Here is a 20667-nt window from a genome sequence, read left to right on the forward strand (position 1 = left end):
AAATTACATAATTAAATTAATAAAAGCTACGCTTAAAGTGATTATCTGTAATAAAACAAAATATTTACGGGTTTGTTCTAGTTTATTACTACAGGTACACATGAAAGTTTGACAGTTTTGAATTTTCATTTATCCACACTAATTAGACATATTGACAGAGTTGTATGCGTTCAGAGAGAATCCTGCAATCAATCGAGCTCTCTGATACTCTAAATAAACTCTAGATTCCCTTAAAATGTAATGTGAACTCGTCCTAAGCTCATAAAGCCTTGAAGATAATCAGCGCAAAGTACAAATGATCCTGAGCGGCGCGCGGACGCCAGACACCATTACACCGCGACCTAATTTAAACATAATTTACACCCATAACGGGAAATGATACTATTTTTATACTGGAATAAGAGTAACGTTACCGGTTCCTGTAATTAACGATAAGTAAACTGACAGACGATTTGAATTCCCAGTATTCCAGATCTGATTTAACCACGTTAAGTGTAAACATAGTCATGCAATTCAATTGATACATTTGTCTTACTCAAACTCAAAATAACTTTATTTATATAGGTAAACAAGTAAAATTAAAGAAGTTAAATTAATTGTAAATTTACATTTACTACCAGTTCACAAGTCAAGGGCGGGCAAGAAACTTTCCGCCACTCTTTTTAATCGCTATGTTTTGAGTCATACAAATTGTTTCAACTGGAGCAAATCAATCCCAAGGATTAGGATGATTTAAATAATCATCAACTTTATAAAAAGCTTATTAATGAACGTTTACTCGTTAAACTTTCGGCTCTGTACCTTTCACAGTGATTCAATAAATGTATACTTAATTTAGTTTTTATTGACCACTATTCACGAGATTGTCAACTGGCATTAAATAATACATTAGCTTTCTGATTATCTTAATACATAGCATAATATATTAAACATATACTGAACTCCATGTTTTTGTTTTTGAATTCAGGTATAAATGAAACTTTAATAAGGGCACTACGGGATTTATTTCTACTAAAAATAATTGATGATAAGTTAATTAAAGTTCATACGTATTGTAAACGAACTTTATTAATTGAACTTAATTGTTATATTTACTAGGTACTTAAAAGAATGATACTTTCTTTGCCAACTAGAAGCGTATATGTACACGAATTTCTGAAAGTAAATGTAATAAAAGGTTAAATCATGTGAATCATAGAACAAAGTAAACGGCTGGTAAACGGGTAAATTTATTTTTTGGAATAAGTTTTTAGTGAAATAAAAATGTGTACCCACGTAAGAAGTGAAACTTCTTTATGACCTTATTTTACGAAAAATTAACTACTGTATGCAACTTTATAGAAATTGGTTAAATTAAGTTAAATTAGATAAAGTTTAACAAAAGGATTTTATTATCATAGACATGAATACAAATAATACAATTATTTCATTTTACCTTATTACAGAATTATTACAGAAATTCATTAATTGTAATAGAATTATTACTATCATTGTTATGCTTATTATATATTTTTTATTAATGACTTCAAATCTTTTAGAATGAACCGTGGTAGAGGCAAGACTCGTAACGGAAAAAATGTGACGGTAATTTTTTTTCCAAGACCGATAAAGAAGTTTCACTTCAATAATAACTATAATAATTAATTGTGTGATGACAAAATAATTAAATATTATATAACTTGAACATCATGTACTGGGTCTTTCTTAAGGTAGTTTTTGTCGGGTCCTCTAATATGTGGAGCTGCCCAGTGAAGTATTCGAACCAATTCGACTGAGGGTCCTTAAAGAAAAGAGCGTACCAATTCTTAAAAGGCTGGCAAAGCACTTGCGAGCGTTCCAGCATTGTGAGTGTCCATGGGCGGCGGTATCACTTAACATTAGATGAGCATCCTGCCCGTTTGCCTTCTATTATTCTTCTTATTACATGAAACAAGCAATTTGTAGGAGAACTATTATTTTTATATGGTATGGTCTAGGTGGATCAGCGTCCGTCTCACCGCCTACTAAGTCGAAAGGTAGAACCTCAGCTATGCACCCATGTACTTTCTGTATATCTGCGCTTTTAATAATGGTTCCTACGGTGAAGGAAAACATCGTGCGGAAACCGACATGCCTAAGACCCAAACTCGACGACCTGTGTCAGACACAAAACGCTGATCACAAAAGTTAAGTAACTTTTAAAAAAGACAATGTCTCACAGAAATCTGAGGCCTACGTCTTTATAAGGTTTTGTATATATCTATATGACTCAATTTTCTTATTTCTATAAACAAACGTGACCTTGATTATCTGGGACGCAGTAAACTTTAAAAAAATATCAAGTCTCGGAAACAATAATACTGTTTTCTCTTTATTATAAACAGACCGTCAATTACACTCGTGTTTGTTGTTCTTTAAATCATATCCCAAAATATCTTATAGCAGTATTGACTTTACAGGGAAAATTCTGTAAAGTCTAAATAATTAAAAATTATTAATCTAAATAAGTAAAAATAATACAATTACACTGATTGTTATTTTCATTAATAAAGGTTATCTTTTACAGCGTTTCACTAGAGTTAATTTCACCGAAGGATGATGTTATATACCCTATAATTTTTCATGATTCTATCAAACAAAGAGAAGTTCTCAAGGTTGTATTTTCTAAAGGTCTTCCACCCAACATACAATCATTAAAATTTCATTGTAATGTTAGCAAGGTTTAATGCCGGCTTCGCTTTGGTGGAAGCAAATGTATGAATGTCATCGTTACGAGTATAGCGGAGTCCGTAATGGGTCCATACGCAGTGGAAGGCGGGCATAAAAGTCGATCGATCGAATCAATTGAAAAAATAGTTTTAGTCGTGTTTGAACACTATTCAAGTCAACTATTCAAAAAATTCAAACTATTCTTAATTTTAACAAAAAAATAATTCTATTAAAAAAATCCTTTTTTACTTCTATTATTAAAAGATTCCTCGACAATATAACCATCGTAAACCTTAAAAAATAAGCAATTTGAATAGGCCTCCAATAAGAAGCTACGTTAATTTTTAAAACAATTAGATTTGCACAAATAAATACAAATATCATCTTGTCTGGGTTAAAATGTGTCGCATTTATTCTATTGGCTATAGTTTCGCTATAGAGCAGCGTTGGCCTAGTGGCTTCAGCGTGCGACTCTCATCCCCGAGGTCGTAGGTTCGATCCCCGGCTGTGCACCAATGGATTTTCTTTCTATGTGCGCATTTAACATTAGCTCGAACGGTGAAGGAAAACATTGTGAGGAAACCTGCTTGCCTTAGACAGAAAAAAATCGACGGTGTGTGTCAGGCACAGAAGGCTGATCACCTACTTTGCGTATTCAATTCACAAACGATCATGAAACGATACAGAAATCTGAGGCCCAGACCTAAAAGGTTGTAGCGCCATTGATTTATTTTTTTATACTTTCGCTATTAAGTACATCGCAGAACAACAACTCGCCTCGAAGCGAGAACGTCACCTCAGCAATTTAAATAAATATTATTTAATAAAGATTAAATTTATATTTAACTCAATTCATTTGATTGGAGGCCGCCGCCCTAATTACTATCTGCCATAGACATTTTTTCGTGGAAGTATGTAGTAGGATTTTATCCAATTTCGATCACTGCGGAGTATTATGGATTAATTAAATATCTAGTACATTAATGATTACTGAAGAATTATGGTACTATATTTTAGTACCATACACGTGATACTTAAGCTCAATCAGGTTCGTAATTCTGAGGTCATGTGATCGAATACCTGCTGTGCACAAAGTCTAATTTCAATCTTAAAGTGTTTTTAATAATAATAATATTTCCGTGTTGTTCCCACGTGCGTGCTCCTATTTCACCATGCCTTCTGCTGATAGAGGACAAATATTTGTTTTATAATTATTCATTACTTAAGATATCATGTGGAACATGGTGTAATGGTTGAACTTGGCGATTAAAAAGAGTGGCGGCGACTTTATTGCCAGTTCTTCTCTTTCGTTCTACGCCCTTGATTTGAGAACTGGCAGTACATGTAAAATTAGAAGCAAGCAAACATAGAAGAAAACATGTCTATGAAATCATAGACATTTCTTTTTTTGACGTTTAAAAGTGTACATTGTGTTATCTATATGAATAAATGATTTTGAATTTTGAATAATGATGATTATTTCTCTGCCAATTCTTAAAGGTTCGAAATTCGAAATCTCTCCTTGTTCATTGCCAATCTAAATAAAGGTATTGTTCCAATGATTGGGGCCCACTCTTGGATATATTCCTGCTATAATGATTTCTAAAATATCAATACTATCATCATCGGTAGTGTTACAATAATTTATCAGATTCTTTATAATTTCTAAAACAGGTATGAATTTAGTTCTGTACTATATTGGATATAACGTTTCGGAACTGTGATTTATTAAATAATAAAATACAGTTAAACATGCTACAATATGCCTACGGCGTAGCTAGTAATTGTTTTTGTTAAACTATCACGGTGATCCTCTTTATAGGCTGTACCTGCTGTATCCTTACTTGCTTATCTAGTTTATTTTTAATTATTAACATTACTTGACGTACTTCAGCTTGTCCGGAAAATTGTTTTTAATAAAGACAAAGTGACACCAGTACTAAACTAAAGGCTACAAGCCACCACCACCCTTGTGTACCCTATTAATGACAGTACACAAAGTGTTAGTCCGTCTGTCTCATATTTTTTACACGCCTATTTCTATAGGGATTTCTATTTCACCAAATGAGAGTGAGACTCTGTAGCTGTTTCGCGATTATTTATTGTTCATAAAAGTCAGCCTGCTCTGCCTGACTGATTTTTGGCTCTATGGCCGGTTTTCTTACGATGTTTACCTGATAGAAGAGAATATACATACAGAAAAATCCATTAAACAACCGTGTTTCAAACGCTCAACCACCGAGTTGAAAACTGAACGCGTAATTTAAAAAAAAAATACAAGGTGTTATTACAGTTCTGAGATCAAAAATTGTATCAATTAATCTATTGTTTAAAATATTTAATTGTATGAAGATCATTTTTTTGTTTCTGATTTTCAAAATAAATTTTATTAAGCCAAACCTGAAACTATCAACAATTACACAGTGTAATTGATAATAGTTTTCGTTATCAAGACAGGTCTATTTCCACCCTGTCTATTACCACACGGCCTTGTATTTCATTCGGTTACATTAAAAGAAACGATTTGCCTGATGAAGAGGTTCGATCGGTTGACCTTGCAACAAACAGACGTTTGTTGAAGAGCTCTCGTGTTTGACCTTTCAGAAGCCACGCATTCATTTTATTTTGTTTTTGTTTTTATAACAGTTAATAGGCGATTTATTTTTGAAATATCTACACAATAAGCGTAGCTTGAATAGAGTAAAATCGTATATAACACGGCTTGATTGTACATTCCAACCCGTTTTTACTCGTACGGCTTACCGTTCCGTACCTTTGGGGAAAACATGGCAAGAGAACTGGAAGTCGGATGAATGTGTTACACAAAAATGTACGACATATAGATGTGACATTTTTCTTTATAGTAAGTCAAAATCTAATAGGGCAGGCGGGGCTTAATTTTTAGCTCTAAGACATTAAATCATTTGCCTATCATGGAGCACAGCTAACGCGGAATCGCGACTTCAGAAGTTGCAGCTTTACCCATTAGACTAATAGTACTAAATGGAGAATAAATTATTCGTAAGATATCTGAATGAAAATTTGTTAGAAATTTCAAATAACACAAAATTGTTTTCAAAGATTTTTCAAGTATCCCTTACCTATTATTTTTAATTACTCTTGTGTTGTAGAATTAAAAATAGAGAAACGCAGCGAGTCGCACTAAACGTGTTGCGTTAACCGCTCGTTTTACCAAAACGCAGTTAGTCTGAATTATGGGCTGGCCTATACTTGGAAATGCTAATGAAGGCATAAATAATATGCCTACTTGAGCGTGGGAAAGTGCTCAATTATGCCAAATTATCATATCCTTACAGATAATACCGCCGCTGACAGATATGTTATCTATATATATAAATCTATACGGTATTATATACTAAATTAAAAGAGACAAATAATATCACTTATTTATTGACAGAACAATATAAGAACTGAAAGCATTCAGGAGTAAGTGCGTGCGTGATGTTTGTACACAACTATAATCGTACGTTCATATATTCTATATAATATATAGTGGGATTACGACTAGAAGTGTATGTTATGATAAGCTTTATCAAATGCATCACATCGAATATTTGAATTTCGTAATAAAACAGAATTTCCGGTAGTTCTTCATCAAGGTATCAAGGAAGGAAGAACAGAAGGAAGAAACGAGACAGACCGACATACAGACATTTTGGAGTCATAGTTAGCGTTAGGCCTCGTTTCTGAATATTTCACTCTTAGAACCTATGTAACAACATATTCATGTTAATTTATTATACGTTCAATTTATGAAAACGTATCTTGAACGTAGATCAACGACAATCATGAAAAGTAATGAAATTAATCTGCAAATCAATGGAATATGATAATTTTCGCTTTTGTATTATTTATATTTTATATTTGATTTGACAAACAGAACGAAATAACCAGATATTTTGTCTCTTTTTTCTACTGCACACAATTTATTAAAAAAATCTAAAGGTCTAAAAATCTAAGTAAGAGAGAATCTTTTTTGCCGGTAATTGTCATTGCCACTGTTAGAGATATGTGTAGACACATAAAACGCTACCTAACTTCGCTTTATGTTTTTGACCTTTAGTGATCTGTGCGTTAAGTCTATCTTAATTTCGTAAAGACTTCTTTTAATACTACCAAGTTACAGAAAGGATATCCTTAGTTCGATTCCCTGTAACATAAACATTCTCCGTCATATCAACATCATCGGGAACATCCCTTTAAAGAATATCGAATTCTAAACGTTACGATTTACAAATATGTCACAAAATCTAAATCATATTATTTTCTTATTGGATTTTTGCAGTTAACATTAATCGCAGTTAATATTAAAACGAAATTGTACATTCCAACCACGTTTGCTCATTAGCGTTTAGTTCTTTAAAACTGTATAATAATTAGAAGAATAATATCCCTGATGAACTAATTAAGAGGAAAAAGTGTGAGGGAGACGATTAGTGTGTCGACACGTTCGGCTGCTTCTGAAATCAGGAGGCAGGAAATTTTAAAATCTCCGGTCAAGTGGAGGCTGTAATTTTAAACTGTGTTGTATGAAATTATGGCATTTAGAATTTAGTTTAAAATTCCGGAATTTACGCTATTTGAATAAGTGTGATTATTTCACGGCATAAATTATTTACCACTGGCCTGATTCTTTTCTTAGACTTTTCAATTAGCTACAGCTACACACACCAACATTTGGAACATTTTGCTATAACCCCATGGAAACTGTTCGGAAAACCCTACATAAAATCCTTTCTCAAAGTACGAGGAATAAATTAAAAAAAAACTCGGATTGATCCAGCCGTCTTCTAGATTATAATAAAGTATTCCATAATCAGAAAACTTTGTATTCTAATTTGTATATTAAACAATTAAAAAATTCTACAATAACAAATAAACAATCTAGAATTTTATAATAAAATTTTGAAGCAGTGTTGGCATAGTGGATCAGCGTGCGACCTCATCCCTGAGGTCGTAGGTTCGATGCCTGGCTGTGCAATGGACTTTCTTTATATGTGCGCATTTAACATTCGCTTGACTGGTGAAGGAAAACTCGTGAGGAAACCGGCTTGCCTTAGACCCAAAAAGTCGACGGCGTGCATCAGGCACAGAAGGCCGATCACCTACTTGCATATTAGATTAATAAATGATCATGAAACAGATACAGAAATCTTAGGCCCAGACCTAAAAAGGTTGTAGCGCCATATTTTTTTTATATTAAAGAATTGCTTTAGGACATTATTTACATAAATCGACAGTTGGAATTCTTCTTAGCATTTTTTCTTGAAGTACTTGTAAACCAAAGACAATATTAACGAATTGTACGAGAATCGTTTTTGTGCTGTTTTTTTTTATTTAGTCCATTATATTCTGATAATGGACTTATATTGTAGAGTGGGTATTGGTCATCAAACATTCTCACGCCTTGGTTGTTAAAATACAAAAATTAGCGTTATTAGTTAAGATTATTGTAATGAGCTAGTAACAAGTTAGTTAGTGGGAATAATTAGCACCTGTCTGGCCTAAATTCTCTAACAAATTTAAAATTAACGACAGACATTCTGCGATGCACACTTTTGAAAGTTTAATCTAACTAGCCATTTCTAGAATTTTATAATAAAAATATAAACATCATACTTATAATTAATTTGTTCCAGCGTGTATCAAGACGGTTCTACTTACGAATGTTTTGCTAAATGGGTACAAATTTAATTTATAATAAACTTAATAATAAACTAATTGGAATCGTGTTATTACTCAATTACTGACTCCGCTGAGTCTGCGACCCAAAACGAGTCCGAAACAAACTAAATAAAAGTTAATATAATAATAAATCCACAGAGAGAAAATGCTGCCATGGTTAAAGGTACACTGCCACAGGGACCAAACTTTTTAAATTTGTTTTATTTTCTACGATTACAATTTTAATTTTAATATTTTTTTATAAAGGGGGCAAACGGGTAGGAGGCTCATCTGATGTTAAGTAATAACGCCCATGGACGCTCTCAATGCCAGAGGGCTCGCGAGCACGTCGCCAGCCTTTTAAGAATTTGTACGCACTTTTCTTGAAGGACCGTAATTGTCGAATTGGTTCGGAAATATTTCAGTGCACAGCTGTTTCCAAGTTATTATTATTACTATGAAGGTTAAGAATATTGTTAGTACTGTATATTTGTATGTTCAAATAATTATTATACAGTCCAGGCATTTAGAATAATTCAACAAATTGAAAAAATAATCTGTCACAATTATATTTTAATAAAATAAAATAGTGTAGAATTCCCATTCCTACTTGGAATTACGCTGTTGTGGAATACCAAAAGTCACACACAGAGTTACCTTAGTTAGAGAACCAGTGGAACTCAGATCTAGTCTCTAGTTAATAATATAAATGATATAAAATTTGCTCACTTTTACACCTATAAATATCTTGACCTACTGGTCTGGCAGAGATAGGTCGCTCTGAAGAGGCAGAAATGCTGACAAGGAATGGTGCTTAATCAAGTACAGTTTTATATGAAATTGGGTGAAAATTTATCGGGAAATGCTGATTAGAATTAATCGGCATTCTCTTTGGCTGGTAAATAAAATATTTTTACAATAAAACGTATGGGCGAACAAAATTTACCAAGATATATAATTTTTATTCAACTCGGAAGTAATTAAATAAGTGAATTTCTCAATTTATTTTTAGTACCATCATGATCGCCTACTTTCGAAAGGAGATGAGACTATAAGAAGTATGGGATTTATTGTAATTCAAATTTTCTTTCTGACTTTGCTATATACTATCTATGTTCCTTATAGTTAGTCTTTGAAGTAAAATTAATAAATTCTTTATATGTGTGTTAGATTGCATTTCTACCTGAATATTTTAAGTAAGTGAACAATTAGGTTAAACGTTTGATTATACATATAGGATTCTGAAATCATTGCATAAAATGGTCTGTGTAATTTGTGTGTCGTACAAGGTTCCTCTTCATCGCTGCCAGCGCTCGAGATCTGATTGAGATCTCTTCAAATGCAACACATGCAACTTTTATAATTAATGAGCCGAACACCTTTAATTAATTGGCCAGTGTAGCTATCCCTCAATAGTCAGGGCGAAATTCAAAATATTGTCTTATTAGAAGAGAGAGGTCATGTAATTCTATACACATTAATGTGGAATAAATCAACTGACTAAATGATTAGGAACCTCATTGAAAAACTTATTGGTGTGGTTGGTTTATTAGCTAAATCACTAAAGGCATGACTTTTTAACAATAGGCCCACTTGGATAACTCGAAGTTGCCTATCATGAATGGGAGAATTAACAGGTAATCAATTGGATTTTTTTATAGAACAGGGGGCAGGAGGCCCCTCTGATGTTAAGTGTTACCGCCGCCCATGGACACTCAATGCTTGAGGCCTCGCGAGTGCGTTGCCGGCCTTTTAAGAATTGGTACGCTCTTTTCTTGAAGGACCCTAAGTCGAATTGGTTCGGAAATACTTCAGTATGCAGATGGTTCCATATAGCGGTGGTGCTCGGCAAAAGTTGGCTCGAAAAACGCCCAGTCGTGAAACGGCGGACGTCGAGGTGATACGGGTGGAATTTTGTATTCTGCCTCGACGTACGATGATGAAACTCAGCTGAACACTCGTCATGGTAAATGCGGTAGAAGATGCAGAATGACCCCACATCTCTACGCAACGCCAAAGGATCGAACACGCTGTATACGTGCTAATGATATAAATAAATAAAAAATCTGCGTTTACTGTACAAAACGTTATGCGACAGAATTGCCATCTAAAGTTTTAATATGTAACTACTAAATGAATACATCAACCAATAGCGTGTATTTTTTCTCACTCTCTCTCTCAATCGGTCTCAATCGCCAATTTTCTTCGACAAAAACTCTGCACATCTTCGTGGCGTTTCCGTCAAAATTTTACCCTCATGCGTCTAAAGAAGTTACACTTCATAATTCTATAAGTTATTTGCATCTTTCTGGCTTTAGGCTGAGAAGAAAGAACATTACCTGTATTTCTACCATCATCTTACCTACACATCATCCTACCACAGAAATATGAAAAAATATTTCCTTGATCACGAGCGAGCAATTTAACATGAAATTTAACAAACACTTGAAACAAATTGAATTGAAAACATACTTCCATACAATTTAACATAAGAATAGGATATGTTTGTAAAATCTTACATTGTTAAGTATACAGCGATCTACTAAAAATCATGAAACACTGGCAACATTATTTGTTCGCGTCAATGTTACCAGTCAAAATAAATCTCCCGATAACTAATAAACTGGCCAATAACTCTTGTGAATTTCCATGCAATTGGCGCGCAGTGCCAATGTGCTGCCAATTAGCTGGTAACCCTGAATTCAGCACGCCTCGAGCAAAAACATAGCTTTTATGGACTGTTCAATACGAAGAAACACTTATGATGTATTGTTATTGTTTCCTATCTCATACGTACCTTACCACCTCTTGACAAAGTTGGTTACATATAGGTCGGTTAAGTTTTCGCACTGAACTTGTCATGTATAGTAGGAAAACCTATAATCAAATAAGAGAAATTATATCCTACTTTAAACATTACCTACACTGTGAGTTCGATTGGTAGTGATACTTTACTTAAAAGCGGGCAACGCACTTGTAAACTGCTTGCTCGTTAGCCTCCTGCCCCTAATTTAAACTTAGTATGGTATTTGATAGTTAAAATATTGTAAAAAAAAATGTTTTTGTAACAAACGCGGTACTAACTTTAATCCACACTATCTATTTTTTTCTAAAATAAATAAATGACGGAGACACAACATAAATCTTAAATATAAAAGAAAATACAATATGCTCTATTTACTTTGACAATGAATAAACTTTATATATGTTTTCTACTTCTATATTGATATATGTTAACTGTATCCATTTGCCAAGTAAAGGAATCGTTTCGCTTTAAGAATAAATTCCCCATGGTTTCCGTTTCCTGCGAGCAAATTTTAAAATTATCATGTATCGGTACTTTTTTATATTGTTCAAGTAAATTTATAATGAATTACACAACAAATGTGAATTAACAATAAACATATTTATTTTAGTACACAAAACATTTAGTTCGAGATGAAGCACGAAAATACATTAATATGCTTTCTTTTGTTTCCTTCCATTAAATGTAAACCATATTTCTGTATCTAGAAAGAGAGAAAAAACTATGAATATTCCCTATCCTGCTTCCCTGTGTCGTGGTAGCCAGTCTGTTCTTTTTGAAATGCTAACTATACTTGGTAATAATTTCTACATAACACAATTTATAATTCAACTATTTTTGCAAAATAATATTTTTTGTATCAGTATTGGACAGGTGGACAGGATGTTGTTTAAGATTTTTAGTGAATGTATGTAAAATTTTAGTGAAAATCTTGTTTTTAATAATCTGTTTTCTGATGTTGCTTAACACCATGCGAGCGAGTGTTAAATGCAACAGAAAGTTCATTGGTGCATAGCCGGGGATCGAACCTATGATCTCAGGATCAAGAGTCGCACGTAGACATCAGCCACCACTGCTCTTTTGATAGATAATACATTGTTTTATAAAACTAATGGAAAGTCAAGTCACTAGTAAAGTATAAAAATATATTCTCGCGTAATTATTTAAAAACGTAAGACACAAACAACTTTCTAAATGTTATTCCACTCTCAGCCGGTGTTTAAAACATTGCATTTAATGAAAATACAATTCCTCCATTTACAATGAAACCTAAGAGCGGAAAATAGAAAATTCGTGTTGAAATTTTCCTTTACATTTAAATTTTTTTAATTCTAATGATTGTCTATTTTAAACTGTCTTTGAACATAATATTTTTATAGTGCATAATACATTCGTATTTTAAAACGAGTATTATTCTCTCGCTGATCACGTCTGCTGAGAACTCCAAACGTCGAAATAATTCGTGTTTATAAAGACTCTATAAAGCAAAACTATAAGATGTTTTACTAAAATATCCGTTGTTATAAAGAAATCGAACCCAAGAAATGTCAATTAGGTATTATGCGTAGATTAAATGTGTTCCATAGGTATGCTGTATATCTTTTATTAATTCCTTTTTTTCTCTTTAAGTAACTGTCACGTTCGTAATTCGTAATAGCACGTGTGAAATAGGCACATATATAGAAAGAACCGTCCAAATGTGATACCACAAGGCTTAACTTGCATCCACACCATTCTAAATCTCGACAGTGAATTTTACTGTAACCAATATCATTGAAACTTAATATAATTGTTGTGTAATGCTTGTTCTGCCACTCGGAACGAAATTAAAAAAAATGAATTATTTTTTAATTGAAAGCTGCCAGCTTTTGCAAACCGAAGGCTTCGGTAGCATGACAGACAGCGTACTCCGACTTACGTATCGAAAAGTCTAATAGTTTTGGCCTTCAACAAAGCAGAAATTGAGCTCATAAAATATATCTACAAATAGTCTAAGAGATAAAGTAAGCACAGAGCAGGTGCTGAGCATATTTGTTCTTATCTTTTCGAGCGAATGAACAGCTCCATTTGAGCGTGAATCCATCACTTGTTGCGTTATTGTTCGAGTTTCCCTATTTGAAGTCAGCAAATATTCACTACAAGTTAATACGCGTGACTATGTTATCGTAGCAAAAATAAATCTTGATACAAAAAAACTGACTCACATTCTGATTTATACAATTTTATCATCATTATCAATGTTTTAACAGAAAGAAAAGAGATAGCGGGGAAATATTAGAAAGTAATAGCCAATATGAGAGACAATTAAAACAATGGGGATGAGGACTTCACTGAGTCGGAGGTCGTGTCTAATATTAAATATAAAAATAATCTAATCTTTATTATGGTACTCCAATACACGCTATTTTTATATTTTATTTTTAAATGAATAGTATCAACACTTATTATACCTTAACCAATGTATGACGTTACTGGCATTGTTGGACATATTTATCTGTTTGGAATATAATTGGCACCTCTAAACGCTTTGAAAAACTGTTTATGAGCACTGAATAATTGATTTATTAATTCCTATATAAAAAATGGAACTGTTTCATAGAATTTATTTAGCGCCAGCATAATTGCAAATCGTGCAAACACTCAACAGCACTTGACTTGCTCAGTCTCAGCCGTCCGAGCTAGCAAATTTTCCCTACATTCCCTACTTTTTCCTCCTGATGCCTACGTGACCAAGGACCCTTACACAGGTATCGGAGACTACGCTTCACATAAGATGCTCTAGAAAGCTCGGAAAACCATGAAAACCCTTGCTGTCGCCGGGAAATTGCAACGCTAAAGTTTCTTTGTTAGTACTAATGAATGGAGGTTTAATGTTTGTTTGCTTACGTTGCGAATATGACTTGTGAATTTTTCTTATTCTTAACGGTTGGCTAATCTAGGCCGTATCGAGACGTTTGATAAAGTCATGTGTACGTCAAAGAGTACTATACTTAATAGTTGATACAGATGGAAATTATTTACCTTCATGTATATTATGTATTTTTTAAATAAATTGTGTAGTTATTGTTGGTGTTCATTCAGAACAAATTGTATATAACTCTGGTCGAAGTTTTTTGAATATTTAAAATAATCCCATTGTTTCAGGCCATGTTATTCTACGCTCCACGGTGGTTATGGAAGTCATGGGAAGGAGGAAAAATCAGGGCCCTTATGATGGACCTGGACGTAGGTGTGTGCACCGAGATAGAGAAGAAGACGAAGAAGAAATTGATACTGGATTATCTGTGGGAGAACCTGCGCTACCACAACTGGTGGGCCTACCGTTATTATCTGTGCGAGGGGCTCGCTCTTGTCAATGTTATTGGTAAGTTGGCTTATTGGTTCTAAATAATTTAGAATTTCTGTCAGAGCTTTGTCTTAGTAACGATTGCAGTCCTATATCCTGTGTTGAGAAGTTTAGATTAATATTGTTATAACGGGTAACATTGTGACATTAAAATTACCTAATTATTTAACCTATTGTTTATTTTTTTATAAATATTATAGTATTTCCAATGGTGCCCAAGTTTTATCGCTGAAATATAACAAAAATATTTTTAAGATTGAAAATTACAGCATTCTGAAATATGTATCAATAGCATAGATCTCTTGATAATGTTACATGTGAAAAAAATAATCTAAGCATTTTCAAGTATAAATAATAACTATTATAACTGTAAATTATAATAAAGAAAGCTACACTATTTGCTTAAATGTACTTATTTGTATAAAAATAAATTTTATAGGATCCACTTTAGCGAGCTTGTATCTGCACAAAAAAGGAATTAAAATGTGCAATGCGCAACGATGCCAACACTTCGTTTCAAAATGAAATTCAACTTTTATACAAATCTAAAATCTGTGAAATGTGTTGACAGTTTGATGCACGCTACTTAATGAGTAAATATCAGCCATTTTGTGGAGAGAAATTATATTTCGAACTATTTTTACGTAACATTAAATTGTTTGGAATGCAGTTTTATATAGAATTATTGATTGTCTTTATTATTAATGAATATATATGTGCATCATTGTAACTAATTGTTTTTACGTTAAGGTAAAAATAACTTATGAATATTTGATGAAATTAAATATTCATAAGTTACGATACGTTATTTTTACTAAGACGTGTATATGATAATGCCTGGTGATTCCGCTAGTTGTATAGAAAGTTATTATGAAGGATGTAAAAAATGCATTCAATTTAATAATGTAACTCTAAATGTTCAGGCTCTGCGTTAATTGGGATCACACAATTTTATAGTAAATTTGTTATTTATAGAACGACGTTTCTGGAATAATATGAACAATATTAAATTTTATTTATACTTAATAATGCTGACGTAAGACTGTGGTGTCATGAAGCTTCAACATCATGGAGAAAAACCTTAAAATTTTATATACGTAGTTCTTCATACAAAATATTATATCGATTATACGCCCACGGTGCGCGTCTCAAGTTTTTCATACTATCATATTTACGTATTATATCTGCAAATGTTTAGCATCCGATATTAAGAAATAATAAGGCTTTTATATTCAAGAGCTATCAAGATTGCTCGCACAGACCACGATACTATGAGCTGGTTTTCATAATTGTTTTGAAGCTTCACGCTCCTACTAGTTTGTGATTCAGGACGCTTTCACGACAGCTGGCTGCCTTTCGTGGACTAAAACGCGTGGCCATTAATCATAAAGTATAATGAAAATATTGTTTTTACAACACGATGCAATTTTAGGCATAGGTAAAGACAGAACAGACAAGAACAGCTTAATTAATGGCTATTTATGCATTTTGTATACATGTCGTAGCTAACTAGTTTAATTAGCCCTTCAGTCAACAGCCTAGCCACTTTACTAAACAGCGCCGTTTAATTAGCGGCCTAAATGATATTTATAAACTACCTGGCTAATGTTTAAACCATTCTTACGATTATTTGACAGAAACAAAAAAGCTGCAATATTTGAAATGTGAATAATGTTATATGCTAGCTTACACTACACTCTTCCAAACTATTTTTCAAAAGACTGGAAAATATCATCAAATTTGTTGTTTGCAGACGATATACTGAAAGTTTGGTGTAGGTGGCAGAGAGTGGAACTAAATAGAAATGAACAGGATAGGCAAGTGATGTCATTTGCCTATGATTAAGTTGTTGCAGTTGCTTATGATTAATATAATAAACTATCTTATATTCTATTATGATTATTTGAAATCATTATAGAATATAAGATAGTGATGACGTTTATTAAATAAATAAAATAAATCTTTTAAACTAGTTTAATAGCCCGCCAGAAAGCAGCATAACCAGCAAAATCCCAAATCGGAGCCCTTATTTTTGTTATTGAAACGGAAGTGGCTCGCATCGAATAATAAGCATGTTTTGAATGATTCAAAATGGCTTAATATATTGTAGTCAAATACAATGTTGGCCAGTTATTATGGGACGACCTCTTTATACTAGAGTCGTGCTGAAGAGGCACTAACTGTAATACGTTGGAAGATCGATAAATAACTGGTTAATAATGGGGTTTAAATTTGGAAGACTTTGTAGGAGGCCTTCACTCTCCGAGCTCGTGTACTGTTTATTTATGTAATTTTATATTAAATATAATAAAAATATAAAATTAATAATTATGTAATCCTTATTGAGTTTTTTTTATGTTACAATATGGTCTGGACCACTGTCAAATATGTCAACCTTCAAAAATAACCTGGACTAAAATTTTATTGGCATTATCAGTCCTTACTGGCCACTTTGACCTTAAATATCTCCTCTTTGGTCAAGAATTCTAAATTCAATTGTTTACAGTTATCAAATGCTTCCAGGATTTTGATGTATAAAACAGATTTAACGTATGTTGAAGATAGAACAATTAATACGAAAAGCCAATAACTAGTGTTTAATTTATAATAATATCGTATATAAATCGAAAAATAATAATACAAAACTTCCACCTTATGTTATGCATGGTTCGTTGGTACGTGTTCAAGTTAGAAAAACGTCGTCCGTCTTTGTGGCTCACGTAAATGTTTATCAGAAAGATTCATATCGCATAACAATGATCCTAATAAAAACGTACCCAAAATCATTGACCAAAAGTCGAAACCTGTACGAGCGCGAAACATACATGCGAAGCGTCTACGGGTATATTTGTTTAAGAGGATCAATTTGTAACAATGCGCTAAGAACTAGCTGTACATAGAACTAAGATATTTCAAACAGTCGTGTAATAATTGGTCAAACATATAGAACTATTGGGCTACTGTAGTGACCTTTAAGATAAATATTATAATATAATTATAGCCTATAAAGGCATGCAAAGTTTGTTTTTGTGTTTGTGGCAGTGTATGCCACAGGGAACAAACTTGTTTTTATATTCCTTTCAATAATTTTTAATTATTTTAGTATAACTTTATAGGTTAAGAAAATTGTAAATACAAATGTTAATAGACTAGAATTAATATGCTTGTAAAATATTACGAAACGTGATATGCGAATTGACGTAAATCCAGCATGCTTAAAATGGCTCTTGTATTCAATAGTTCACGAGTTTTAAAAATGATTTAAAGAATCTATGATAGGGATTAGCCTCATTCTGTTTATAATATAACATATGTGTAATTTAGGCATAAATCATATTTCATACATATTGTTAGTCATGATTATGCGGTCTTTGGAATTTTTATATATTAATAATAAAACTATATAACATTTAATGTGCGAAGCTCTGTGGCTTTGTGTTAGATTCGGTTAGAAATCTTTAGTAAAATTACATCGCGTTCGGTTAGTAAAAATTAAATTTAAAAAGAAATATCCGCTTTTGAAGAGCGGTAAGTACACGACCGAGTAGTCAATCCATGGTGTCTCTCCAGAAGGTAACGGTGGAAGTTCTATGTAAATCGTACTGTAGAAAAGACATCAAACACATATGTCGCAGACCACATATGATTGCAATTTCCTGCGAGACCAATCAGTGAAAACAGTCCCCTTTAGAAAATCATTTTTTACTTATTATTAATTGTTTATTTCAGGGCAAATGTTCCTTATGAACCGCTTCTTTGACGGCGAGTTCATGACTTTTGGGCTAGATGTGATAGCCTACATGGAATCTGATCAGGAAGACAGAATCGATCCGATGATTTATATATTTCCTAGGTATTTTTTTTGATTAAAATATACTTAACTTTTAAAATGTATTAACCATAACTTAACATTAATTAAAATAGACAAGTGTAATTAAAGCAATTTAAGCTCAAGTTCAAACTAGACTTAAAAATATTTTATAAATTCAACTTGATAATAAAATAAAAACATCCCCTGACATTCAGTCTCCTCCTTTCATTTTTACCTTTCAGCCTGCAAGGTCACGTTTATATTTTACATTAAAATTAACTAACTCAATAAGTAACTATGATATATTTAAACACATCTTTATTAACCCGGCCTTTATTAATTTATTACAATATAATATATGTATCTTTCAGAATGGTAAAATGCACATTATTCAACAAATTCGGTTCGTCGGGCGAGGTGGAGCGCCACGACGCGCTCTGCATTCTGCCGCTGAACGTCGTCAACGAGAAGATCTACGTGTTCCTCTGGTTTTGGTTCGTCATCCTCGGCATCCTCACCTTAATCACACTCATCTACAGAATCGTCATCATCTTCTCCCCTCGCATGCGCGTTTACATGATGAGAATGAGATTCAGACTCGTCAGACGAGACAATGTAGACACGATCGTGCGCCGGAGCAAGATGGGGGATTGGTACCTCCTATACATCCTCGGGGAAAACCTCGACTCGGTCATATTCAGGGATATCATGAATGAGTTCGCAAACAAATTAAATCACAACTATCAACATCATATCCACGGTGTTCCTGACGCGTGACCTCCGGTCCCAGGGTGGGTGTTCCACACGTGACTGACGTCGTTACAGCGCCACATGGACCCTCCCGTCTAAGTGCGCTGTAATTCATAAAGTGTCAATAGACTTCAAAATTTCCTCGTTCACATATGAACATTAAATTAGCGGACCTAATCGATGGCCTTGAGGCATCCCACGCCCACGCTGGACAATGCAAGCCGTGGAGTGTACTTGTATATCAAAGAGAGTTGTTAAGCTGTATTTGTAAACTTAATAGTGCAATTCTAAAAAGCAATAATAGATTGTACTTTATGTTTAAGAACGTGATCTCAGGATGAATTCTGTCAAAAGCCTTTAAAAGTCATCGGAGACGGCTATCCCGTTAGAGTGTCTAGTGTTCAACTTTTAGAAGTACTTTTAATAGTAGTTTGGCTGCTCTTAGAAATTGTTTGTCGAGACCGCTTCGTTTCTATAAACTAGCGAATATATTGAAGATAAGCACACAGATAGCACACCACTTGTCTTTTTACACGATTTCTCACTTGCAGCATATTTCAGACCAATATGAAATTAAAGCAATAATTAAATATTTAATCGATGATGTAAGATGGTTAGGTTTAAGGAAAATTGGCAATAAATTGACGACACAAGAGTGTCAGAACTTTTGCGCGTCAAAAGACATTAACGAAATCGCAAAACGAATGAGTAATTTGAAATAAGAATAAATGGAGTTGTAAGTAAAATTTCTTATATACAGGTTGCTCATTTAGTTGGTTAATAAATTCGAAATGCGACTGAAAGAAAATCGTATAAAAAGATTTTCTATCAACGGAATGAAACAGGAATACTATCTGTTACATCTAGGTGATATCTGAAATAGATTTCGGCTTATTTCGGCTCTATTTCAGAACGCTCTAGATCTAGAAGGTATCTGCTAAAATGTTAGACGAGAAACGTCGGGAAGTTGTTGTGTTTAATACTTAGTAGTTTCTAATATAAGTGTAAAGGTTGTTTGTCTGTAACGATGTAATGTTAGTCTCACTGATTTTCTTTACTTGCCAATTGATATTAGCTAACTCAGAAATATACTATAAAAATTATTATATACACCAATACTGCCATTGGACTAGAGTTAATTGAACATTAAGGATAGCGCATTTAAATTTAATATTTATATTATACTGCTAGCGCTTAGCTCTGAAAGCTTGAATAAGATTGTACGGTAACGGAAATCAAGCGAATTCTCACAATAAGAGTATTCAATATTTCTGACTCTTGGTAATTTCAGATCTAAGCGCATAATCTACTTGTTTCTAGTCACTGAGTACTCGTTTATATACGTCGGCTTAGACATAACGAATGGATCGGTCTGATAAAAATGTAAGACAAAGACAACACGTGTCTACAGATTTTTTGACAGATGCTCTTCCATTCTCTATGTCTGGTCGACATAATAAATCATGAATTATTTATTGAATGACAGTATTGTATTTAGAATCATAAACGCCAAATATTGTGCCAAATAGAGGGATGTCAAGAAAAGAAGTTACCGCGAGCGATACCAAATAAATTATGGAA

General features: G+C 33.2%; 1 protein-coding gene across 7 annotated transcripts in view; it reads left to right on the top strand.

Annotated features, from left to right (window-relative positions):
- Nucleotides 1-20667, top strand: part of LOC123707333 (innexin shaking-B) — a 70464-nt gene extending 49797 nt beyond the window's left edge. For all 7 annotated transcript variants that reach the window (XM_045657337.1, XM_045657277.1, XM_045657310.1 and 4 more), the window contains 3 exons: nucleotides 14324-14543; nucleotides 18255-18378; nucleotides 18708-20667. In XM_045657337.1, coding sequence (XP_045513293.1) covers nucleotides 14324-14543; nucleotides 18255-18378; nucleotides 18708-19113 — 750 coding nt within the window. In that variant the 3' untranslated portion in view covers nucleotides 19114-20667. The remainder of the gene's footprint in view (nucleotides 1-14323; nucleotides 14544-18254; nucleotides 18379-18707) is intronic.

The sequence above is a fragment of the Pieris brassicae genome, chromosome 1 (assembly GCF_905147105.1).
Source record: "Pieris brassicae chromosome 1, ilPieBrab1.1, whole genome shotgun sequence".
NCBI lineage: Eukaryota > Metazoa > Arthropoda > Insecta > Lepidoptera > Pieridae > Pieris > Pieris brassicae.